The following is a 26,474-nucleotide window of genomic DNA, read 5'->3' on the forward strand; positions in this document are numbered from 1 at the left end:
TCTCATTTCTTGTTGATTTTCTTATTGGTTTGCCTGGTGCCCAAATTTCAGTCACTTGTCAGGTTCAGGAACCTTAAGCCTCACGCACCCAGCGAGGCAGGTGAACTGTGGCGGGACAGTACCCTATTGGCTGGGGGCTGCCCAGCTTGAGGCGGGTGGTGACTGTCCAGTGAGATGCAAGGATCTCTCCCACCGTTGAAGGCAACCCCTGGCACTCGTTCTCTACGCCAATCGAGCAAGAGCTTATAACCGGTATCTGTTGCCTCCCATGTTGACGCAACGCTGTTCAGCGATGCCGTAGTACCTCTCCGGGCGCGAGCCTGGGCATTTATTATGGAGACTCTGGGCTCCCCAGACACCAGTGTCCCCCTCTCGGCTTTACTGATATAGTCCAAAGGAGAGGATAACCTCCACGTCTGGTACCAGCTCAGCTGCAGGAGTTGCTGGGACAGTACCAGAAGTTGACACCGAACTGCCTTCGGACTCCACTCCGGATTTTCTGTCAGGGTTCACTCCCTTAGCCTCTCTCCTTCCCAGGATAACCCACAAGGCAGTGGGGTGTGGAGAATGTGGTTAAGGATCCCACTACTTCATACCTCCCTGTCACCACAGCTCCCTGGGGAGCAATGACCTCATATCCCCGGGACCCTCCTCCCTACCTTTCGCCCCCGCCCCCCAGCTACCATCATCATAGGACCGTCCCCAACCCACTACCCCCATCTGCTCCCATGTCCGCCCTCCTCACTGCACTGGCCCCTCTCCCCCCAGCTGCTCTCAGTGCCCCCCAGGTCCACCTTCCCCCATCGCTCTTCAAGTTCTTTTCTTCGGAGGCTCCTTTTCCTGGTAGTGCTGCCTTGCAGGGCACAGGTGGAACACCATACCTGAAAAGGACAACAAACACGGGGCTCCTCCCTTGGCGAACTCCCAGAGGCAAACTCCCTTCCCTGTTAGCTGCTGCCCCCTGTTCGCTGGGAGCTCCCTTCTTATAGAGAGAGCTGCTAGCTGGTCAGGCCTGGCTCAAAGCAGTGAGAAGGGCAGTTTTGATCAGCTGCCTGGGTGGGTGCCTGAGCTTGTGCTGTGCAGAGAAGAGCAGTTTGCAAGGTGTGAATTGGGGGAGTTCCCTGCCAGGTGAGCCTTCCGTCTTCATAGTATGTTATAAATATTAACTAATTAATCTGCACAAAGCTCCTCGGCCTAGGATAAGTCCCCATTTTCAGATGGGGAAAAGGTGGCAGGGAAGATAAATGATGTGCCCAATGCCATAAGCAGGGGATGGCACTGGAGCTCAGGAGTCCCTGGCTGCCATTCAAGGGCTCAGACCTCCTACTCAGAAGACAATCCTGGTGAGCAAACTTAACATCCTCTTGAGTATAAACCTCTGTCCGCACTTAACTTTCACCTTGTTAACAATAGAATCTTATTTTATGTTTATCACACACCTTTATAATACACACTTTCCCCTCCTTCAAGCAAAATATTTATTCAATATGTCCATCTTCCTCTATGTATTTCTTGGCAGCATTGTATGCTCTCCTCTCTAAATCTGGAGAAGATGCTGATGTGAATGAATGGCAGCAAAAAGAGTTTTGTACATATGAATGGAAAACCAGTCACTCAGATTATACTTTCTTTCCCAGCACCTAGATGATGATATGAACAATCACTGTATGCAGCCTCAGATAGCACACATGATGAAAGAGTTGCAAGGATGAAGACCAATTGATTATGCTGTTATAAGCCATGCCTATGACAGTGAGAGAAACCATTAAATAGGAATGTTAGCTAAAGGCTGCATCAAAATTGCATGAGCAAGAGAGCATTTACAATCAGTGCACCCTACCTTGTTAATGTGAAGTTGCTGTTGCTGGAACTGCTGTTTGTGTTTCTCCAGGAACTGCTGATGCTGTTGCTGGATCACTAACTGCTGGAGGGCCTGGGCATTCTGTGGAAGGGGAGCAGACTGCGTACGCCCCAAGGGGCGGTGTTGTCGGAGTTTGTGTATTGAGGGGGAGACCCGATCACCAACCAGAGACTGTGCATGGAGGGGCAGTGCCCCCAAGCCTGAAAGATACCAGTCTGAAGATAATATGGAGGAAAAAACAGCAGAGAAGAAAAAAAGGAAGAAGAAAGGAAGGGAAAAAATGGCTATTGAGTAACTCTGATGGTGACAAAAATACACATATTGTTAAAACCAACTACCTTGCCATTTGCAGCTGAAGTATCATCCCTTAAAAAGTAAGCAAGAACAGAAAATACTCTATTACCATTAGATAAAAATGTTTTAAATACGCCTCTGATATGGGTATTGATTTTCGTGCTTCTCGTGAGACTTCACAGTGAGAAAGGAAACAAACAAGCAGTCATGTAGCACTTTAAAGACTAACAGAATAATTTACTAGGTGATGAGTTTTTGTGGGGCAGACCCACTTCCTCAGATCTGGAAGATCACCATTTGACTTAGATCACAGTAAAATCTATGGGTGGGCGGGGTTTGAGGGGCACCCACTAAGAATTTGGTAAGTGGTCAAGGGCCTCGCTCTTCTATGATATTAATGGTGGAGGTGCAGGGTCTGGGATGAAGGTTGGGTACAGAAGGGAGCTTGGGGTAAGGGACTGGGGTTCAGGAGAGGGTGTGGGATTTGGAAGGGAGATTGAGTGAAGGAGGGGGTTGTGATCTGGGGCAGGGCAGGGCAGGGGGGTCAGGGAAGGGGTTGTGACCTGGAGAAGCGGCGTAAGGACCATAGCGTCTGGGAGGGGGTTGCAGGGATTTGGGCTGTGAGAGTGGGATGTTGGGGTGTGAGGTCTGGGAGGGGTTATGAGGCCAAGATCAGGGTAGCAGAAGGTTTGGGTTACATGGAGTAGGGGTGCAGGAGGGGAACAGAGGATTGCGCGAAGGGAGCGGCTGGGGTGCCAGAAGCAGACTTCAGCCAGGAGACACCTACTCAGGCCGCTCCCAGCCAGCAGCCCAGATGGTTCCAATCTACAGGATTAAAATGACAGCTGACCTGTGTGAAATGGCAGGGTTTTAAGCCTAGCTATGAGTGAGAAAGAAATATCACAATACATCGTCACTGACATCCGCTCACTGTTTTGAGCACTCAGTAGAAACACTGGAGATAGAAGCACCATGGTGACAGAACTACCCTCTCACCCTAGATCAGGGTTACACACTTACATTGCCATGGCTGTGCTGTACCTACTCTGTAGAATAACCTGGAGATGGCAACTTCTAGCACGGTAAACCCAGCACTTTCCACGGCCATTGAATACAGTGGCAGCCTGTCAATCTGGCCAGTTCTGCTATTGATAAATAAATATGGTCACTTCACCATTTTGTGTACTTGGAACATGGAATGCAGAGAATACTGAGTTCACATTATGCAGTTAACTATGGAAACTGGCAAATTTTTAAGATTTACCTCTGTGTATTTTAGGAGGTTGGGAAGATGTTTCAAATATATGTTTATAAATTCTAGTTGCAACTAATATTTAGCAGTAACGGCATTGATGAAGTTAAGGCCAGGACTTCCTGGTAAATATTATTTAAGGTTATATAAAAATCTTGGAATTTGTCAGCATTTTGGACAGCTTCCTGCTACTCTGTTACTTAAGGACTTACCATTGGTAAATCATTCCCCTGAAGCATTTCAAGAATATTGGAACTATACAAACCTAGTATTGTCACTATCATTAGGAGGAAAAAAAGGTGAGTTACTATGAGGCAGGTTGGCCTGGTGAAACACGGAAAGTTATTTCCTTTATCATCCCCTGAATTCATATACACCTACATGAAACAGACACCTTTTTGTGTGGCAACCTTCACATGTGGTCTCTGCGCAACACAGAACATTTCTGGAAGATGTAAGTAGCTTTCCTTCCCCCCCATCTATTTTCTTATGAGAAGGGGAAAATACACACACATTCATATTATAAAATATCTAAATATAAATATCTACTTAGTAAAAGGCTACCTCAAAAGCAGTTTATGTACAAAACCTGAGATGCAAGACGACCAATGCCTTTGTTTTGTTTTATTTTAAATGCTGCTGCATTTGAAAACTGAATAGTGAGCACTGGCCGCAGAAAATGTAGCACAGCTCCTAGGAGCACAATGAATGCTCTTAGCACAGTGCCTGGACACCATTAGACCATTCTTCCCTCTTGCCTGTGTTTACTGCTTGCTCTGGTCTCTTCTCCACTCCTCTCCCTCTCAGACCTTTCACTCCTGGACTCAGCAGAGGGCCTGACTGGAGAAAGCCCTACTGCTAATTCCCTTTGTCTTTTAAATCAGTGGTTTCAATGTGTGGTCCCCTGGCTAAGATTTCCAGGTGGATCCAAATCTTCATTTAAAATCTTTTAGGGGTCTGCAAATGGAAAACAAGGTTGAAAGTCAGTCTTTTAACTCAAGGAGGATCCAGGCTTAAGCAGTGATACTGCTGAGAGCCACAGCAGCATGGCCTGGGGATAGAGGCACTCAAGTGGGGTAAGTCGCAGGACATGCAGAACTTTATAAGGGAAAGAGAAAACTGTAAATCCCACCTGAGATCTCACAGGCACTGTGGTTCTCTACTGCCAGTGACCAAGACTGAGCAGGCTGCTGACTTTGGCCCTAGCTGAAGCTTCTGAGAAGAGATTGTCATCCCCCTAATGACTCAGAGGGATTCTACTCATAGTCCTAGAGGCATTGGCAAGGCAGCACACCTGGAAGCCATGTTAAAAGAGTCTTTGGAACCTTTTCCCAACTCAGTTTTAGCTTCCTGGGTCTTGTGGTGCTGCCTTGGACAAAGGCTGAGACGGAATCCTAGTGCCCCTGTTGCCTGGAGGTGGGAGGAGTATGGCTGGGGTGGGGGAAGAGGGCAGATCCAACAGCTTCAGAGGAAAACCCGTCCAACACATTGGAACGTTTCTGCCAATTCCAAAGAGGCACAATATCGTCTGCTTATGCTCTGGTATAGCACCGGACAGGTTTTTCTTCTCCCTTGGCTCCTGGCTAAGAGGATGTGTCATTTTTGAAGGGCAATCTGGCCCTCAGTACCAAAGAGCTATATCAGCACCACAGAAAAACTGAACAAAAATCCCTGCACATCTTGGAGCCAATTGGCATAAAAATACTTAAGGGATAGGAACTCCGGAGGGAGAGACCAAGAGGGCTCCCTGTTCTCCTGCTCTTTAAAGGTGATGCCCTACCTCCTGCACAATTCTGGGGAAATGAGAGGATTGGAAAGCTGGTCAATGGACAGGCCTCAGCTTCCTCCAACAGCGTAAGGACTGTAACAATCTGCAGAGAAAAAGCTGCCAAGTACTTAAACCAAAACACTCCTGCTGAACTGCCGAAAACAGAGAAAGGGCTGGATCTAGGATACGTGGAACAGGATAAAATGGCATTAATGCCAAAAGAGGAAATCACTTGTTGGTTCTGGATGGGTAAAGTATCAGCAACATACCAGTGCCACAAGAATATATTCTATCTTAGATTTCTGGGTTCTGATGTTGACAATCAAAGAGAAGTACCTTAAGCTCAACAAAATGAGCATATGCTATTAAATCTCATGAAACTGATTCCCTCTGAAGCACCGGACAAGGTCACTACCTTTGCCTCCGCTTCCTCACAAGTACCGGTTTACTACCCTGACACACAGCTATGGGGATTAGACTGCAGAGCACTGCACAGAAGAGGCCAAATCCTGAGGCATCACTGAGATTTTGATGATCTGCACCTATAGGGATTTTGCTTTTTAAATTTAAGCATTGCTCAAGATACAAAATCAAGTTTCTTTCATCTTTCTTGCATCTTTCCACCTTAGCCCAGCGCTGGAAAGCATAGACCAGAAACATGATCGGAACTGAACACTGACGTCTATTTACTCTTCTGAGAAATTTAACAGATTTAGTTATAACTGGAACATTACTACTAGACAGGCTATGCTTTTTAATATTAATTTTAGAATGAAAACACCTGTTTCTGGTTTTCTGAGAAATATAGTAGTGATGTAGTAACTGTCAATAGTAAACACAGCAAACTGTTAAAAAATATTTTTTTCCAATCAAAAAATACCTTCTCACTGTTCCTTTGATCAAAATCATTAAGATTCTACTATTGCAATACTGACAGATTTCCATTTACCATTATTTTTACAAACTACTTTACTGTAAACTTGACAAAAACAGTTAATGATGTTAGCTTCCTCCCACCTCCTAAAGACATGTAACTTGGTCAATCACAGACCTTTTCCAGTGTTGTAGGACCCCAGCACAGCAACAATACATAGACTCATGGGCTCAGAAGATGAGGGTTGGAAGAGACTTCTGGAGACCATCTAATCCAACCACGTAAACGTCACTCCCTTTTATTTTTCATGACCAACTTGACCAAAATACATTGAAATGGATTATACCACTCCATTAGGAGCTGCGTATCTTAGCCTTTGCACACAAGTTTTGGTGTGCTCACCTGTGACTAAGGGTGTTTGTGCAGTTGGTTGTTCCAGTAACACCATGTGCTGCAGAAGAGAGTTGTGTGACGTTCCCCCATCCCTTTCCAACGTTGTAGTGCTCAAATAAGGAGTGAGGTGAGTGCCGGGAAACAAGGAAAGCCGCTGTTGTAGGGTTGGAATAGCAAGTCTTTCAGCATCCTGCTGGCCTGATCCCCCCTGGAAATATACAACTGGTAAAGCATTTAGCTTATGAATGGGTTAATGCAGCTGCAACCCCAAAGACAATACTAAACATCACTTACAGTGGCAGGTGCAGTTGCAGGCAAGCCTAACGTTATGTTGGGCAGGGAAGGAGATGTGTAGAGTGGAAGCTGGGTTACTGAGCCCTCACGATTCACTAGTCTGTGAGCCAGGCTGGTCTGGAAATGGAATGAAGAAAACCGTGACAACCAGATAACGTAAAGAGACTAGACAAGAGTCACCATCTGCCCAACTCGTGAATCACCTCAAGCTTAAAGCACATGAGAAAAAGGAAGAGAAGAAAGAAAAATAAAAGGCAGATCACTTCAGATACCAAAACATTCTGAATGCAAGGGCTAGTCTGAGCTCTCATTCCAAGCTGATGAGACAGGCAATTAATTTGTGCCTGGATAACCCTCCCATAAAGACAGTGGGAATCCAACTGAGTAGTGACACTAGCCTCTGATACATTCATATCCCCAGCATGGGCTAAGCGCAATCCATGCAGCTATGGTTTCTTCCCACAAACTTGGACGGCATTTCCCTCCTGCTACAAACAGCCCTACCTCATCCTGAAAGGGGAATAGTGATCATGTGTGCATCCCTGTCCTGTTTCCTTTCATCCTTTGTGTAGAGAAAAAAAAAATCAGTTCTATCAAGACAGCCTCCATGGCCATTTCTTGACTCTCGGGGAGAAATGTGAAATTGGCTTAGGAGGGTTATGTTATAGCCAGCTAAGTGTAACAGTCATTTTTAACTTCACAGCAGTGATTGTCTACAAATATGGACTAAAACATTTATTGCAAAAAACTGTGGTTATTGAAAGTTGTCTGAAACACTAATTAAAAATAACTATTTTGATGGCACTGAACTATGACAGGGATATAGTTTTCAGACCTAGGAGTTTAACCTAAATTTTAAAAAGGCATTTCCTATAACATTTCTCACGCAGGGACAGTTTTTAACTTGGATACTAAGAAAAAATGGGCATATGATGGCTCCAATAGTATGTCACTTATAGATTGATACATGTCAACACGACCATGAAGGCATTTTAATCTATGGACTTTCAGAGCTTGTTACTTCCTATTCGGTCTGATCCTGTAGCACAGAAGTCAATGGGAACTTGCAATCGACTTTGATGGGTACAGGATTAGGCCAATTTTGGCAGATGAAAAAAAAAAATCCTTGAACTCCATTGAAGAAACTCACACTGAACTTTGCAAGATTGCTGTTGTAATCCACAGAGGAAGGGAAGAGTAGATGCTTAGCCATGTCTTCTATAATAAAAATGTTCTCCAAAAGAAAAACCTTTGATATAGTGAAGAGTGAAAGTAGAATTGTTGAAGATGGTAACGATACTTATTTCTGTGAGAAAGGATCATAGACAAGAGTACCAATGACAACTTTACAAGACTGCATTCACCATCTTTGCGGCCAAAGACTCTGCATTTCTAAATAAAATGTTTTACTTGGCTATTTGTCAGTTTTTCGTTCCCTTAACTGTCCTACCATTAATTCACATGACACTCTAGTAAAGTCATCTGATTCTCACATATGCTCAAGCTAAGTTCAATTTGCCAAGTGAAGTTCTTTCCATCTCTGAAGTCTTCTGTTTGCAATCTTTGTCAATCGCCATTATTAAAACCCCGTGGAAAATCATTTCTGTCACAAAGGTCTTGTCATCACTAATTTCTCTGTAGCTGTTAAATATTTCCATTGCTACACACACACAAATACGGAGACAAAATTGTAAAGATTTTTTTTTGGGAGTGTTTCTCCACTACCTTTGCTTTAAAGCGTAAACATAATGTTACTGCACCACATGCTGAAAATAAGGTTTGTACCGTAAGTGAGGTACTGAAATCTTTTCCTGACTTTTACAGGGTACTGATCTTATAAAAGTAACAAAATTACATCAATTTACACTTTAAACAGTCAAATCCCCATTATGTTGTGCCTCAAACGGTCTCAGGGGTTTATTTGTATTAAGCACAACTGAAGGAAAAACACAACAGCTTGAAACTAATTGCACACACAAAGTTACAGTTCCATTATCATCATCTTAAACATACTGAAACAGTCTATGAATTGCACATAAATGCTGTGGAAAAACAGAGAAGAGCACAAAGCCAGCATCCATAATTTCTGCCCAATCAGGCAGCACTTTTTATAGCTTTATATTAAATAAAATGTCAGTAAATGCCAAACAGCCTTGCATAGGTGGAAAAACATTGCTACATTTAAAACAGTATTTTAAAAATCCATGTTATTTACCCACTATGAATAGAATGGAGCTGCATGCTTTTTATATTTGAGGCAAGTATTTTGATACAAGTAATATAAAAATGACCAGTTTTTCCATATGATATGAGTCAAGAGGTGAATCTCCCATCAACCAACGAACAACACACATTGCTCATTTAAAACCAAACACTCAGGTAAATTTGAAACTATCACAATGGAGAAGACTGATTGCTCAGAAATTGTTAATTATTTATAATATACAAAGTGGAAATGTGTCCGATTTACCAGAGACATTCTGTCGTTTGGGGTAATACAGAAATTGGAGTGTGTGCATTATGTTAACCTTTTAAAAGACACATGGCAGCAAGCAGTAATCCGGTAATGTTATTTCCTGATGTATACGGCAAACTTCATTTGAAAGGAAATATCTGCATTTCAAATACGGTCTTAATTAACTGCACCTGGCTAGCCCCTGACAAATGCATACAGAAGAGTTTTGGAGAAATGGCTCAGCTACCATTTGGAAATATACGATTATAGAAGAGAATGAGTAATGAAGGACATGATTAGTTTTTGGCAGATGTGAACGTTGAGGAGAGAGAAGATTTAAGTAGCAAAATAAACCCTTTAAGATCTGTCAGCAGCAACAGAATTAGTGCAATAGGTTATCACAATTATTTGCCACCCATTAGTGGGTTGTGAGGTTTCCTGCGGACAGTGGCCTCTAAGATCTAGTGAGCTGAAAGTACATATCATTGCAATTGCATAATATACCGACTATATTCTTGTCCTGCATAAAATCATGAAACAGGAGAGAAAACTATGGGTGCCATTTTTAGTGCTACAGAGGAAAATAATGTTTAACTTTTCATATAGGTTGCTTTTGGGAGTCTACATTATAGCATCTCAATTTAAATTAATGTGTTAATTCATGTGCACTAAGGTGTAGAAAAAAATAGATAGGAAAAAGTGTTATTTGCCTTTTACACAGTACATAAACCACAGGTCATTCAATGAAATCAAAAAGAAATAGCTTATGTACATAACAGATGGGTCCACTAATGGCTATTACCCAAGAAGATCAGGGATGCACCCCTACACTCAACACAACCTTAAGCTTGTGACTGCTGCAGACAAGAGTATAAGACAGGGTAGATCACAATTACCCAGTTTTTAACACTCCTCCTGAAGCTCTGGTATAGGCCACTGTCAGACAGGATACTGGGCAAAAAGGACCATGGGCTGACCCTTTATGGCAGCTTTTATGAATCTTACACTGCAATAAAGCTGTCAAAGGGGCAGGGAAAGAAACAATGCCTCTGCATGTCCACAGGCATAGGATGTGCCCTGCCTCATCACTCATTCTGAGGAAGCTGTGCCCATTGCAACAGTAAAGGGTGGATAAAAATCAATTTAAAAACAAAAAAAAAAAAATCAGGTTTTGATTTAAATTGGATATTTGATTTTTTAAAAAACAAAGTACATTTCTCATTTAAAAACAGTTACAATTACATCTCATTTCAAACATGCTACACAGACACTTCAGTCTCATAAAAATGAATTAATGGCTCTAGTCTGTCCAGCCTAACTACTAGCTGCTGTTTCTTGAAAGTTCTGAGCTTTCAGTTTCTGTTTCTCAGGAGACAAAAAAATAATTTGCAAAAAAACCAAGCTGGATAAGGTTGTGTTTGTTCTGTGCTTATGTGGTAGTGGACCTTGGCCAAGCATGGCAGAGGAATTAGTTAAGACATTATCTTTACAGATAGAGAAAATATATCAGAAAGGACAGAGGCAGTATAAAAAGGAATACTGGAGTGGTCTGGAAAGAAAATGGAGAAGAGATTATTCACTGCACACACAGCTTCCTATATTCCCCCACACTTTTGCCACAAAAAATATCCTGGCTTCTGGGAGTAAAGGAGACCCTAACTGGGAATATTTGAAGAAATTCATTCCCTGGGCAAAAAAAGGAAAACATTTCAAGTCTAAGCAGTACCAGATGACACAGTGCCTAGTTGTAAAGATGAAACATCATAAGGAAAACTACTTATTGTGAGAAAATGATTTGAATTAAGATGTGGCTATGGCTGGTTAATAATTTGAATAATGCAGTTTGCAATGCATCATTCTTAAAGACTCTATGCCTTTTAGTGTAAGTGTGACTTAAGTAAATTCCAAGCTGTTTGCTGTGTTGGATGTTGCTATGAAGAAAAAGATTTAGCTTAGCTAATTCTTCTGGCTTGTTTAACTAGTTAACTAGGTTTAGAATCTATCATTCAAGTAAACAGTGATGAAAGATGCAACAAGAGAAATCTAGAGTTGCCTGTTGACACTGAAGGTCTTTTTTATTTTATGTTACATACAAGTCCCTTATTTCGGACCATGCTGGTCACAGACTATAAGGGCGATGCCAAATACCTATTCTTATTTTAATTTTGCATAACTCAGCTTTTTTCAGGGAACACCGTTCTGCACTTGTTTTCTCAAAAACCAGAAGTGCCAGGGAGTTCAACAGGGCTTACTCCAAAACTGAGAGAGAAAGAGAGAGTGTGAGTGAGTGAGGGTGGGAGACAGGGAGATTTAAATTGCCTTAACTTAGATTAATCCACCCTGGAACACTACGAGCTTTTCTGTGGAGCCCTGAATATCTGCAGCAGAGGTTACGGGTCTCTCATCAGTCCCCAACTGACCATGTTGCTTGTGCTAATCCCAGACGCAATGAGAGCAGAACACTGAGGGAAAGTAGGACGGGCTGTAGAGACTACTCATTGTCCAGTTTAACTCCCAGGAGCTGCACACAGTCCACAAGCGAAGAGTGAGTCTCTACTAGCCAGAGCCCTGAATCCAGCAGGGATTCAATGACAGATACTGGTGAGCCTCACTTTCGCTACTGGAGATGACACCTCAGAGAAGGACGTCTGGATTCTATTCTGCTGCACGTATCAACAGAATTGGCAGCTTAATTCCATTTGGGAGGAGACCAAACCCTCCCTCATTTATGTTAGAGCAATCCCACTGATCCAACTGAGCAACTGAAAAGAGAGTTGTGCCACAGCAATGCATACACTGTGCAACCTTAAGTAAAGCTGTTGTTATTGTGAGTGCTATAATTACCCTCCCCCTTACTGCACACGCGCTGCTAAGGACATGAACGACAACTTTTGTTTCTTTTATAAAGCCAGAATCTCAGCAAATCTCTTCAGAACTTCAGGTGTAGTGTGTCAGGTGAAGTGACCACTGCTGCACTGCATGAGTGATTGTGTTATGACTGAGGTCCATGACAGATTTTGATTGACTGTTTTACAAATTATGTGTTACACTGCATTAGAAAAGCCAATAGAGCAAACTCTGTACAAACCTAGAAAGCTCAGACTGCCTGGATTTATGCTTCAGGAAGCCTGCACTCTCCTAAATTACAAGCTGGAGAACAGAAGGATTAAACCAAACTTCTGCTTTGCCGGAGAAGTTTATGAATGTAAATGCATGTACAGGTTGCACCTCCCTGGTCTGGCACCCCGGGGACCTCATTGGTCCAGACAAGGAACTTTGCCAGAATGCAGAGGTGAACTGCCCCACTCCCCCCGACCCCAGGTCTCTGGCCACCCCTGCTGGCCTGCCACAGTGGGCACCCTGACCCCAGTTCTGCTCCACGCCAGGGGGCTTCTGGCTCCCTGACCACAGCTCTGAGGGCGGCTCCGGGGGGATGCTAGTGTGACAGCCTCCAGCAGGACTGCTGGGGGACGCTGCCTCTGGACCTGAACCCACTGCCCCTTGCGTGTCTGGCAGGTGGCCAGCGTGGGTGCCCTCCTTCCCTGACCCTCTGGTCTAGGAGCATCTCTCATCCTGCCTGATGAGGGAGGCTGCCGGATGAGAGAATGGCAGGTTTCAGAGGTCCAACCTATATAATATTTAAGGGAAATAGCTAATACAAGGCCTGCAATGCAAACAGAGAGGCAGGGCCAGGAACATGACACACCATGTTCACAAATGTGAAGGTTACAAATGACAGAGACATCGTGACAGATTCAATCATAGGACCCCAGGAATTACCAGACTAGATCAGACCCAGCTGTCATCTAGCATCCTGCCCCTGACAGTACCCACCACCGGATGCCTAAGAAGATGGTGCAAGCACCCTGTAGTTTATGGGATTATTTATTAATTATATTTGAGTGAAGAACTTCCTCTTAATATTTCTCTCTTTTATCTATCAATCCATTTATGGCTACAGAGGGACATTTAAGATAATTATGAGCAAACTCAGACTAAGCATGTTACAGTCACAGCACATTGAAGTCTTCAATGGTGAGGACAGTAGCCCAACAAGTCAAGGGTTAGCTTTCCTTGAATATATTTGACATTCGTCTTATTTGCAAGTATTTAAAACTTTCCACAAGCTCACTGGAAATGCAAAAGTTAAACCCAAGGTAAAGAGCAGCTCTGTACCTCTGCTTGAATACTTGTGACTGATCCTGTGATTCCATTCTCAGCACTTATGTTATTAGAGCTGTTGTTTGGTGAACTGGGACCAGATCCAGGAGCACTGTTGCATGCAGAGTCTAAAACACATTTTAAAACAACTATTAGAAACAGTACCAACCAGCTCTGCAATGTTATTTGGGGGCAGCTATCAGGGAAAACAAAAACCCTGCAAATGTAACAAAAAACATTTTTGTACTGTGGACACATCAACAAAGACGTACTTTCAAACAGCACGTCTACATACTTGTGTCTTTTCTCTGCAAAGATTTTTGTACAGTGTTGATAACTTTAAATGATTAAAACACATAATAAACATTTTAGAAAGCACAAACAAACCAAGTCAGTCTGTCAAACTGTTATACTACAGGTTTTAAAAGCCCTTCCTCAAACCACTTTAGCCTTTAATCTTAATCATGCGCTCAGTCTTGCACAATTAAGCAACTTTCTGAGCCCTCACATTTTCCTATGCACTCTTCTTGTGCATCTGAATTTAGTCTTCTTTTAAATGGTAAGATACAATCACTACTGACCTTTGACAGCTATTTCACACCAGCACCAATGTTTACTCTTACAAAGCCCATACCAAAGAACATTGAGCAATCAAGCCCTTAGTGATTACTTAAGAGCTGACAGGGTGCTCAGAATTCTCTGAGAAAGTTATTTCTCTCAGGCACTGTCATCTACCGAATAGACAATCTGGAGCCCTGGTCCAGTATATAGCTGGAGCAGGGGTGGACAATTTTTGCAGCAGGCCACTCCAATTTTGGTACAGGTGACAGGTTGGCTCTGGGCTCCCCGGAAGGGGCAGAGCCTCGGGAAGGAGGAGGAGGAGCAGCTCGGAGCTACAGAGTTCCTCTCTGGTCCCACCATGGAAGTGTTAGGAAAGGGCTGGAATCCAAAGAGAATGAGCAGGCTTCTTGTTTTGTTCCAAGTGAGGAAGCAACAGACAGAGGGTGAAGTCTGACTTTCAAGTATGCCGTTTTTGTCTCTGGATTGGTGGTAGATGCCTCTGTACACTGAATTTGCCCCAGAATAGAAAAATGGGAGGATAACTGACAAACCAAAAAGCAATCTTAGAAGACTTGTTCTGAGGATCTTCACGCTTACTGTCTTACCGCACTTGCTGGATAACTTTATAATTTCATGAAAGCTTGCACAGGTATTACACTGGAAAGCTATTGGAATGAATGACCCTACAAAGTCATTTTTGCTGCAAGATTTTCAACTTCACTAGAGGCCCGGGTGCAGCCCCACCTGCAAACAGAAGTTGGGCTGGAAGGAAGTTCTAGACAGAAACGTGTTATAATACACATTACAAGTGTATGGGCTGGGCCCTGTGTGGGCCAGGGAAGAGCACCGTTGGGAGCTGCGCTGGGGCAGGGGAGGGGTGGGACTCCGTTGGGGGGACTGGGACAGGAGGGGGGAGGGGTGGGACTAGTACAGTGTGGCGGTGGGGGCACTTGGAGAGGACTGGGCTGGGCCCCACGCTGGCTGGAAAAGGGTATGGCACAGTGCACGGGGGGCTCTGGGGGGGGGCTGGGCCCTGCACTGGGTGGGGAAGGGGCTGGCCCAGTGTGGCAGGATCCATTGGGGGCCGCACCCTGCGTTGGCTGGGGGAGAGGCTGAGGCTGGCATGATGCAGGGCGTGTGTGTGTTCCACTGGGGGGACTGGGCCAGGCCACACGCTGGCCAAGAAAGGGGCTGGGGAGGGGGGCAGGAAGCTCCATTGGGAGCCTGTGCCCTGGTTTGGCCAGGGGAGGGGCTGGCACGGTGTGGGGGGAGGGGTGTCCATTGGGAGGCTGGGGCCTGAGGCAGTGCAGTGGGGAGAACATGGTAGAACCTTGCCCAGACAAATGGACAGATGGAAACAGGAAACACATGATTAGAGTTGCTTGTACATACATTTGTATGTACAGTGGGATCTATCTAGTCTTAGATCTTCTAACTCACTGTTAACAGTCTCCCTCCATAGTTCAGCAGAGTTGTAAGAGCCATGTAATAATACTCCACATTCTTAAAATGCCATTAGCTTTACAAAACATGCACTGAGTAGAACTATAAGTGGCACAATAAATGAAGCCCATTTTCTGATAGGGATGCCGGGAGCTTCACTTTCTCAAGTTCTCTTTGACTGATTGCAAATTACAGATGCTTTTTCGAGGTTGAGGCTTTACGCATTGCATCAGCAACTTGTCATTGTAACACTCAGGAACGTCTCAGCTGGAAAACAAATGTCTCTTGAGAACCCAGCTTTGTAAACAATGCACGGGTGTCACATAAATCGAGTACTGACTAGCCAACGCTGGGCTAAAAGGCAAAGTATGCCATGAAATGGTGTGCTGGATGGAGGCAAGCACGGCACAAAATAAATCAGCAAAACTACAGTAAACCCTTGATTTAACAGACGAATGGGAGGGAGGGGTGTCTGCTACTCCCAAAAGCCCATGAAATGAGAGGGTTTACTGCCCACCCACCCCCACCAGGCTCCCCCAGCCCCAGTCCTCCCTCCTGGTGAGAGGACTGCATTGCAGTTCTGGCAGAGAAGATGGTGGTTCCTCCAGGCTGCGGCAGGGTCTCAATTTGGGAGGGGAAGACACAGGGGGATGATTTTATGGACCCTACTGGACTTCAGAAACAACAGAGAGACGTCCATTGTTCCTGAAGTCTGCTAAATTTGGGTCCATAAAATTGAGAGTTCACTATATTGCCAAGATACTTGATCTGGGAGTTTGTGATGGGTGGGAGGGTCATGGCAGGGGAGGACAGAAGAACACAGCTAGTCCATAGCAAAGCCTTCCCTTCCCTCACAAAGAAATGGGCCTCAGAGACTTTGTCCTAGGGAACCCTGGGTTGTTCTAGCCACTCACTGGGTTATACCTGAGTTTTCGCTTCCCCCATCTCACTTGCAGAGTTTGAACCAGGCTTAGACATCCAGCTCTCTAAGCATCTAGGGAAGGCCTTCTTCATCCACTTAGCATTACTCCTTCCGAATTACATACAGCTTGTTACTGCTGACAAGGGATGGCAGAAGAGGAAAGGCTTAAGTCCCTGTTTCCAGAACAGGTCACTAACCCCTTCCCGCACTGGTCCAGGGTAGAGAGTGCACGAATTAAAACAACACAAACCCAAGAATTTTGTAGTTAAAGTAAAACTTCACTTCATAATTATATTGCTGTAAACCCTCATTATACGAGCAATCGAACGCTCACAACTTCACGTATATTTTCACTATGTTCTTAACACACCCACTAGGCCAGGGTAAGTGAGACATCCAATGTGAGCTCAAAGCTTTAACAGACTACAAAGCTTCATTTCCCAGCTCCAGAGCAGCATTACAGATCACAATTTCACAGCTATCAGAAAACTCTTCTGGAGCACAGAGCTGGCCCATAAGAGCCCCTGTCATTTTGCACATAAAACAGTTTTCAGTGTCCCTCTTATTACCACCTCAGATGCATGCTTGGCAGAATTCCATTTACTATTTTTTATAACTCTGACAAATAATTCAAAACCAATAGTTCATTATTAGGTGTTTAGTCATGTAAATTTTCAGAGTTGAAGAAAATCTGGGTCAAGGGACATGAAATAGACTACAATTAAATGACAGCAGATATGGAGATTCAAAAAGTTAAAATTGTATAATAGATCAAACACAAACTGTCAGCGTGACATGTCACAATATTCAAATTAATTACTCTGAAAATCAAATGCTAATAAGTTCTCCAGAAGTGTTGTTCTTACTTTGCCTATCTGTAAATTTTGACTGTCACCACTGGAAATACCTTTTTCGGTTTGTGGCTGCATAGTGAAATCAACATTTACCAAGAGTAACCTAAGCTTTCCAAGCCTACTTCGAAAGCAGAAATAATTGCAGCCTACTGAGAGCCATGCCAAACATGAGACCACAGTATAGTTTTCTGGTGGCTGCGATAGAATGGCCTTGTGCATTGGGATGTCTCAGTGGAAATGGAGCCAACTGTTACAACTTTGGTGACATTAAGCTATTTTTGTTTTAGTCATTTAAATGCTGAAAGCCCCTTAATCTGGTAAGTGGAGTAATTCAGAAGAGAAGCTGTGTTAGTCTGTAGTTTTACACAAAACAAACAGCCCTGTAGCACCTTAAAGACATACAGGACTGCTTGGCTGGTGCTATACTCACCATAGTGTCGGCAGCTTGATATAAATGTGAAGTCTTGAAAATTCAAAAAGGTTGCTCATTTGCATATTCACAGCAGAAAACAAGCAGTGAAGATGTGGTTCTGCCAGCAAAACCCCCTTTTGTCAGCAGCCCTTTAGCCCTGATTGTTTCCAGGGATAATCAGGGATAAAGGGCTGCTGACAAAAGGGGGTTTTGCTGGCAGAACCACGTCTTCACTGCTTGTTTTCTGCTGTGAATATGCAAATGAGCCGCTCAAATATGTCATCTGAATTTTTGAGACTGCTCATTTGCATCAAGCTTCTGGCACTAGGGGTGAGTGGAGCACTAGCCCTTGTATTTTATGGGAGAAGTAGAGGCAATAAATAGATTGACCTGGTGGGCTGGTCAGTTTCTTGGCTGCTTCTCCCTGCCTTTCCTCAGCCACGCGGTTGGGGAAAGGCAGGGAGAAGGGGCTCTTAGCTTGCATTAAAAGCGAGTTACGCACAACTTAAAGCCACTTATTTCAAGGGTTTACTGTACAGCTCCCAGTCATGAAAAAAAAATCTCTAAGATTCAGCAAACATCTTCTCTACACCCACCAAATGATACTATGAATTGTCAAGTCACGTTTCCCATTAACTCATTAAAAATGAGAAGTCAACCATAGGATTTACTGGAGTATGCATACAACTCAGCATGACTAGTGAGTGCACTGAACAAATGGGAGAACTTATTTCCCCTGCCCAAAACCTTATATTCCTGATATTGGAAGCTAACACTATTCTGGCCTGTATGAATGTAACCTATAAGCAAAAAAGGCATTATTTTCTTCCATAGACTTGTTCAGAATAGCAATGTGCTTTCTACTGCATTGCAAAGATATGGGAACAATGACATTACCAAGATGCATGCTCGTTTAGCTCACCAATGACACTGAATGAAAAGCTCTGTAGGCAGTAAGAGTTTGGGGAGAAATTAAAAGACAGTTTAAAATGCTGAACAAGGATGTGGTGCTTCCATAATCAGACAGGTGACAGAGAAGCGGACACTAAGTAATCAGCACACTTTTTGGGCCGGTGAGCAAGGAGTCAACCTCACTTTCTGCTTTGAAATAAAAATTACACTGAGGTTGAGAGGCCTCTAGCACCTCATAGCACACTGCTCTATGCAGGAATGGGAAGCAGGCCTTCATACCTACAGAACATCATTTTGGAAAGAAAAGGTGATTTTACATAAAAACAGCCTTACTATTCTTTCTTGTGCCTTGCCTCCTGCTGCCAGGGTTGGTCTTCCTCTGTCCAATTAAGTGAGCACAGAGAAGCAGCATTATGAGTGAAGACGACCCAACTAACCTGAAGTCTCACTACCACCGTTCAACATTCTGCACAGTAGGCAATTATGGAGCTTAATGAAAACCTAAGCGTTTAAGAAAAGGACACTGATTGGATAAAAAAACTAAGCAGTTCTGTAAATAATGTGCCAAGAGCTTTGATTTCTTGGATTCCAAGTGCATTACCTAAACAAAACCAAAAAACATGCGGCACTCAATTTATCTTTGTGATACATTCAAGCTTTAATTTCATCCAGAGATATTCTTGATGGATTAAAATTACAATTCTTCCCTGGAAAGAAGCAGTGAAAATGTCATTTTCAACTCAACACATATTCTGTATTTATCTAACATGTGACCCACTGACTGCAATGACCAAAAACGTTCTTTCTTCTCATTCCGATTAGTGCAGAAATAGCCCACACACTTGAGTGTCAGTAGAAATCTATCTTTCCTGTCGGTCTGGTTCCCCCCTCCCCCCTTTTTCCCCCCAAACTCACTTCCAGCTAGTTACATCTCTAGATACCCAGAAAACATGAGTGTGCATAGGTGTCACCAAGATAACCATGTGAAAACAATGAGGTCGCACAAGAGTTACAAAGACTAATTTAGTCTGCAGAATCTTTGTAATAGGCTAGAAGGAGGAAGAAAGAAATAAGCTTGTCTCTGAGCTCTGTTGTGGAGTTTGGAAGGCTGCTGATTAGAAAAAGCTTCTCCTGAATTGTAAACCAAATGTACTTGATGAGGAGAACACCCTCATGGAACCTATGACATCATTTGTCCTGAGTCACTTTTCACAGCTGAGCTGAATTTTAAACTGCATGAATTAAGACCTTATGCCTGGGAGGTCTGAAAAACACAAAACCAGTGGTTGTCTAAAATGTACTTACACACTGCACTCTCTAGGTGGTGTCAAATATTAAACTATGGCAATCTAGAACCTGACCTAGTTTACCTCCCTATGGGGAACTTTATAAAAAGTAATGGCCATTTCTTTTTTGGATAAGAAATCGTGAAATATGTAACCTGAGTACATATTATTTGTGCTAAAAACAACACGTTCTTACATTGAAAGCAATTATTTGAGGATGAATGATGGAGGTCTGAGCAAGGCCCTTAAAGAACACGGCGTCAAAAGCATTTATCATTGGAGTGATGCAGTTATCAATTGTGCTTAGCAGCTGGATCCTTGCACATGAGTAGACATGCCTTGGAGACATTTCATGCTGCACTTCCCCAACAGCCTGTAATTTCTACCCTCTTGAAATATTACACTGGCGTCATATGCGATTAACACAAGCTTAAAAACCAGAGCTGTGAAACAGATCCTGTGGATTGAAAAAGAGTACCTTCACTGATGAATGTCAAAGGACCAAAAGACACCCTGACTCAAGAGTTTATCACATTTTAAAGACAGGAGACTTGCAGAAATGCGGCAAGAGGCATGGCTTCCAGTTGCTTACCCAACATACCTGCGATATCCAGGGGGCGCTTCTTGAGAGCAGTAACCACAGGGCCATCTTTCCTGCGTAACAGTGGGCTGCTCCGTCTTTCAGCAACTTTCTGCTTTAATCTGGATCGTAACTTAAGGTTGGGTTCAGATGCTGTACGAAGAGAGGAAAAGTCATCACTGCACAAGGAGTTCTATTTAATAGCATCTTATTCACTGTTTGCTGCTAAGCTTATTGACTGGCTAATTTACACTGATGTGTACCATGTTCATGAAAGGGAAATCAGTCATATGACATAACAGTTGGAATAAAGAATTAATCATACAGCTTGAACCTCTCTAGTCTGGCACTCTTGGGACCTGACAGGTGCCCAGTGAGAGAATTTGCCAGACTTCAGGTCAGTATTTTCTAGCTGCATTTCCACACTTCAGTGCTTACTGAACTCTTACACATTAAGGGGTAGACTATAAACTATGTAACAGCACTGAACACTGACAGCCCAGAGTGGTGGCTGTAAACAAACTGTAGGGGACAATCACTACCTCTCATTGGTGGAGTAAACCCTGAAGTAATGTGCGAACACATGGTACAAAATGCATAATGCAGAAGAAACAGAACTTGGACCACATCAGCAGGAAGTGCAACGTGGGTGAGAAAACAAAGATTCTCTCAAACTTGACACTCCAGGTAGTACAAAGCTCAAAGACTCTCTAAATTATACTCCTACACAACACTGGGATTTCAGCCTACTCTATTTTCCACTAAACAATCTTTGTCATAAAACAAGCCACTTTGCACATCCAAAGCACTGGAATCCGCTGAGAGAGTTAACGTGTGTTTCGTAATAAATTTGGTGTTTTAATAAATAAAATGTAATTTCTCTTGAACACAAGGTTTTCAGCACAGCTCTCCTAGCTCAGTGTAATGTTTTGCATCATTACAGAACACACACATTTTTAACTCCATAGCTATAGAGCATGTTCCCCCCGCCCCAACATGCTCTCCCTCACAGACTCTTGCCTGTTGCTAATCAGTAGCTTCTCAGAGGCGTAACCAGTCCTGTAGTACCTTAAAGGCTAACAATTTTCTTTATTAGGTAATGAGTTTTTGTGGGTTAGACCCACTTCTTCAGATTGGAGTAGGTCATAAGAATCCAGGATTTATGTGCAGGGATGGCTGATGGGGGTGGGGAGGAAGGAGGGAAGAGAAAAAAGGGGGGCCACCTGTCATTCAAAGGACCAGTGGAAGAAATATATTTAATTTACACACATCCCACTTAACCGAAGTAACATTTCATAGGATGACCTTAACTTCTCCTTGCTAGCTACTGTCCCATCACACTATAGAAAACAGGTCCCTACAGATCATTTATTCAGAGTGACCGGGGTTACTGGTAAACTGGGTACAAGGAAACTGTATTTTAATACGGATAAATGTACAAATCTGGGAACAAAGGACGTAGTCCATGGAAGACACAAACATTTGGGCATTGCATTAGATAATCACCTGAAGATGAACCGCTAATATGGTGCTGTGGCCAAAAAAGCTAATGTTATATTGGGATGTACAAATAGAAGAAGCTCAAGTAAGCATGGAGATGTTATTTTATGTTGCTACTTGGTATTGATACAACTGTTGCTGGAAAACTGTGTTGAGCTGTGGTGCACAGAATTCAAGAAAGATACTCAAATTGAGAAAGGTTGAGAAAAGCGCTGTGAAATCAACTAAAAGAATAGAAAACCTGCCTTACCTTGATAGGTTTGAAGAGCTCAATATAGTTATCTTAACAAAGAGAAGGTTGAGGGGTGACTTGATCACAGTTTATGAATACCTACATGGAGAACAACTTTAACAATGGGCTGTTTGGTCTGGCAGAGTGTGTTACTACATTATCCAATGGTTGGAAGTTGAAGTGAGAAATTCAGAATGGAAGAGGGGTGTAATTTTTTAATTGAGAAAGCAATTGTCTTGGTAAAATTGTTCCAATGAAAGTGAGGGATTGTGGGCCTTGAATCCCGGCCCATGGGTGCCTAGGCAGCGCTCAGGCCAGGACTGGGAGTCAGCAGCTCAACTCAGTAACCAGAGAAGGGAACCTGTCCCTGAAGCTCCTGACTAAGGGAAACCAGCAGCACCCCAAATAGACTGAGGAGCTCGATACAAACCAGGAAGTTCTCTGGGCTGTTAGAGGAATCCCAGGCTGGCTACTACTACAGACTTCTCTTGCCTACCCGGCTCATGAGCCTGGTATTCCTGCTCCCCTAATCTCAGGCTCTGGTCTACCACAAGCTCCTAACTTTTTTCCACACTCCAGGTCGCTGCTCCTATGCCTTACCGCCACACTCTCTCTGGCTCTGACTCCTCCGCTGACCACTACGATTGACTCCTGCCCAAATCCTACGCCTGACTGCCTACGCTCCAAGCACTGATAATGGTTATGGTAAATTCTCCATTGCTGAGAAATTTAAAATAAAGATTGGACTGGAAGTGCTGCAGTTACTAAAGGATCTTGATGCTTGTGTACAGAGGGCACCCAAAAAGGTTCAGTTATTTCAGGCAGCTGTTCATATATTTGTCACACATATATCTAAGATCCAGCTTCTCTACATCCTCTTTGGCTGTGTCTACACTAGAAGCATCTGTCGACAGAAATTACTGTTGACAGGGAAATCGACAGTGTTTTGTCGATGGATTGCATCTACACACAACTTGCTCTGTTGACAGAGAATTGCCAGGTTGCACTGCCCTCTGGTGCCAGAAAACTGAATGGCAGCTCTGCAAAGAAGGCTGCCCAGCAACTGGAAGCCCTCTGTCAACAGAAGTGTCTACCCAGCACTTTTGTCAATGGTATTCTGTCCGTTCGTGCCTCAAATTTTTGAGGAATAATACTGTCGAGGAAAATGCAGAGATCTGTCAAGAGAATGCTTTAAGTGTGTGGGCGTTCCCTGAGTTATGTCGACAGAAGGCACCTTCTGTCGACAAAACTCTGTAGTTTAGACCCAGCCTTTGTGTTTAATAACAGCCACTCTGTGGGCCTCTAATCATTCCTTCTAGAAAAAAATAGAAATTTACAGCTTCTCTCTTTATTCCTCTTATTCCTTTATATAAGGATACAAACACCACAGTGGAAGTGGGAAAGCTGAATAAACATGGAAAAAATATCACAGTATTAACTCCATTCCATGAGTTCCCTGAGGGCAAATAGATCATCAACATTCTTCTGCATTTATGTAGAAATCCAAGCTGTCCAGTTCCCTCCTCCCTTATTCCCATCTATGAAAGTAAGTTGAATTCTCTCCTCCCATTTGAAGTCTGTTTAGTTGGGTTTAAAGCTGTTTCTCCTCGCTCCTTCTGTTCATTGTGAATACTTATCTCTGTAACGTTGTAGGTTTGTGAACACTGCATTGTTTTGTAACCACAGAACTAGTAATGTTCAAACTGGTATCCCTTATAATATTTATATTCTTTGGTCTTTCCCACTTTGCTTCTTTTCTGATCAGCTTGTTTGAAACGATGAAGTGAGAAACTTTTTTCAAGCTATACAAGATGACAGCAGTTTATTTACATCAGAGTTATGTGCAAAAATACAATGTCACTAGCTGACAAAAATATGATTCTTAAGTTTTATGGTGTTCAGAACAATAAGCGCCAGATAGAAAGACAGCTGTCATACTGATAATACATGATTTGCATTAAAATTCTGCTGCTATAGTGCTTTACAAAAACAATTTAAGTGATTGAAAAAAGTGACTAAGAACACAGAGGGCAGAGACTGTGTTAGATACAGTAAGATGCCAGAATTTAATTGGCCATGCCATCTACAAACTGTAGCTTTTTAGACAACATTTGTGTAAGAAAAACTGTTCCTATGTCCTAAATTTTTCTCTTAACCTTCCATATGTCATTAAAATGATGCATACTAACATGAAGGACGAATAACCATGTATCTTCACAGACACAATCTTTAAATATACTCTAACTGGGGGGAGGGAGGCACGCATGTGTGGAATAAACCCAGGAGACCGACAGGATCCTCAGACATCACCATAAACACTGGAGGAACAGGAAGTATTTAGAAACACAGATAGCATCTAAGTCAAAGTCTTTCACAGTTGCAGAACAGATTCAGATTACTGTATCACCGCTTTGGCTAGTGTTTACCTGTAACACTTACATTTCAAAATAGATTGGTCTGCTCCCATTTAAAATTTCAAAAATGGACCACTACTAAAAGAAACCAGGTTCCTTGAAGAGCCTTTCTGCTCTACGAAATGTTTGGGGCGGGGGGAACAAAAACAGCATAAGGTGTTTAATATTTCTTCTCTCTCACTGATTCATATAATAAAGATTTTCATTTTAATTTTTGCCAGACTTGCAAAGTCGCCCTGGACTCAAGAGTCAAGCTAAAACTTTATCTCAAGTAATATCTGTAATAAAAAATTCAACAAGTTAGCAGGCTCTCAGTCACGCCTCTGTAACCCAGTTAATTTTCAGTAGGTTTGCATGGGTATAACTCATTGGAACTTCGTAAAAAGAGTTCATTGATGAGTACAAGCAATCATACCTACTCACTCTCCCTCTCTGTTAGCTCATCCAGAACTAACAGGAGCAACTGTTGAAGCAAGAACAAACATTACAAAACAAATCAGGTACAACTAAATCTCTTTTCTGTCTGTTCTTACCCTAATTGTGCTAGAAAAATGAGTCCAGAAGACCTCTGGATATGAGTGTGGTGCCAGAAGCATCCAACTTAATTTTTTTATCAAAACATGCAAACTGTAGGGATGAGCCAGAGATCCACTTTGATTTACTAGACTTACGCTAATCAAATAGCGATCATGCGTGCAGCCTTAGGACTGTTTAATCCTAAAAAGTATACCTCAACAACATTAAGATACCATTCTTTCATCTTGACACTTGAGACTATTTGACTCCAAAGAGAAAAACTTTTTGAAACGCAATTAACATACATATAGTTTACTAAAAACAGGAACGAATAATATTGGAATACCATCATGGTACCTTAAAGCAAACTTCAATTGTCATGATCAGATCATATAAAACTCACAGCAGTAAAGACACTATAATTAACTAATGGAGGGGGCACTTAAGGGTGAGCAGATATGCCAGTTTTATAGGGGCCATCCTGATATTTGAGGTTTAAGGACTGATTACTTCCCAACCCAAACATGATTTTTCACACTATCGGGTCACCTTAGGGCAGGCAGCTGCAGGATAAGAGCAACTGAAGCACAGCAGGTAATCAGAGCAGAAAGATTTACATATTCACAACATTGTTACTGTAAATACTTCCGTGCGAATTGTGTGCAAGAAATTAAAAATTCTGCACATGATTTTAAAATTCTGCAAGCTTTACTTGTCAATAAATAATTGCAGAGGCTCCAGCCTGGTAGTGGGGAGCACAGGTTACCAGGTGCACAAGCATGGAGCTCATCCTACAGCCTGGTGACCAGTTAAGACCCTAAGCATGTAATAAGAACCAGCCAGCCAAGCACCATAAAGAGAGAATGGCTGGGACCACCTCAGAGCCCTGACCCATCCTCTCCAGCAGCCCACTTCCTGCTGTAGCCAACTCTAAGGTTTCACTGGAAGAAAACACATAACTGGGGGTTGGAGGGAGCCCTCCTGACTCCTGGAAGTAGCCAGATGAAATCCTTAAGCATATGCTTTTCTCTTTTCCTCGCCCCTCATAAAAACAAAAAAAAGGAGAACTTTTTAACAGGGAAGCTTACAATTCATACGTGTGATTTTAAATACCTATTTAAATGGAATTTTAAACACATGGTACTGTGTGCTCAGCCCTTTCCAGTATGTCCCTTAGCGAGACTGAGGGGAGCCCATCAGGATGTACTTGGTCAGAGAGTTACAGGCTGCCGAGTTTAGAAGCCAAGGTTTCATGCTGGTTACAAACCTATGATGTGGAGTTGATAGGCATAGCCAAACAAAACAGAGATTTGCATAATATATAGCTGAGAAATAAACTGGCCTTTCAATCAAAATACAGAGAATAATATAATTGAGAAGCAACCATACACAGGTATGAACAGAGTAACTTTACTGTAAATCCTCATGCTTTGATTGGTAGAAACTATCATTTTTAGCATAAATGTTATACGCACTACAAAAAAGGCCAT

At 42.9% G+C, this 26,474-nt stretch overlaps 1 protein-coding gene across 9 annotated transcripts in view; it reads right to left on the reverse strand.

Moving 5' to 3' along the window:
- Nucleotides 1–26,474, reverse strand: part of HDAC4 (histone deacetylase 4) — a 325,988-nt gene that overhangs the window by 85,780 nt on the left and 213,734 nt on the right. For 3 of the 9 annotated variants that reach the window (XM_075000711.1, XM_075000712.1, XM_075000716.1), the window contains exons 8-12: nucleotides 20,335–20,475; nucleotides 13,368–13,480; nucleotides 6,737–6,853; nucleotides 6,452–6,650; nucleotides 1,841–2,076 (exon numbers count right to left, since the gene is read on the reverse strand). In XM_075000711.1, the coding sequence (XP_074856812.1) occupies nucleotides 1,841–2,076; nucleotides 6,452–6,650; nucleotides 6,737–6,853; nucleotides 13,368–13,480; nucleotides 20,335–20,475 (806 nt within the window). The remainder of the gene's footprint in view (nucleotides 1–1,840; nucleotides 2,077–6,451; nucleotides 6,651–6,736; nucleotides 6,854–13,367; nucleotides 13,481–20,334; nucleotides 20,476–26,474) is intronic. The other 6 variants (XM_075000715.1, XM_075000719.1, XM_075000713.1 and 3 more) reach the window with 3 other exon arrangements.

The sequence above is a fragment of the Carettochelys insculpta genome, chromosome 8 (genome assembly GCF_033958435.1).
Source record: "Carettochelys insculpta isolate YL-2023 chromosome 8, ASM3395843v1, whole genome shotgun sequence".
NCBI classification, from domain to species: domain Eukaryota; kingdom Metazoa; phylum Chordata; order Testudines; family Carettochelyidae; genus Carettochelys; species Carettochelys insculpta.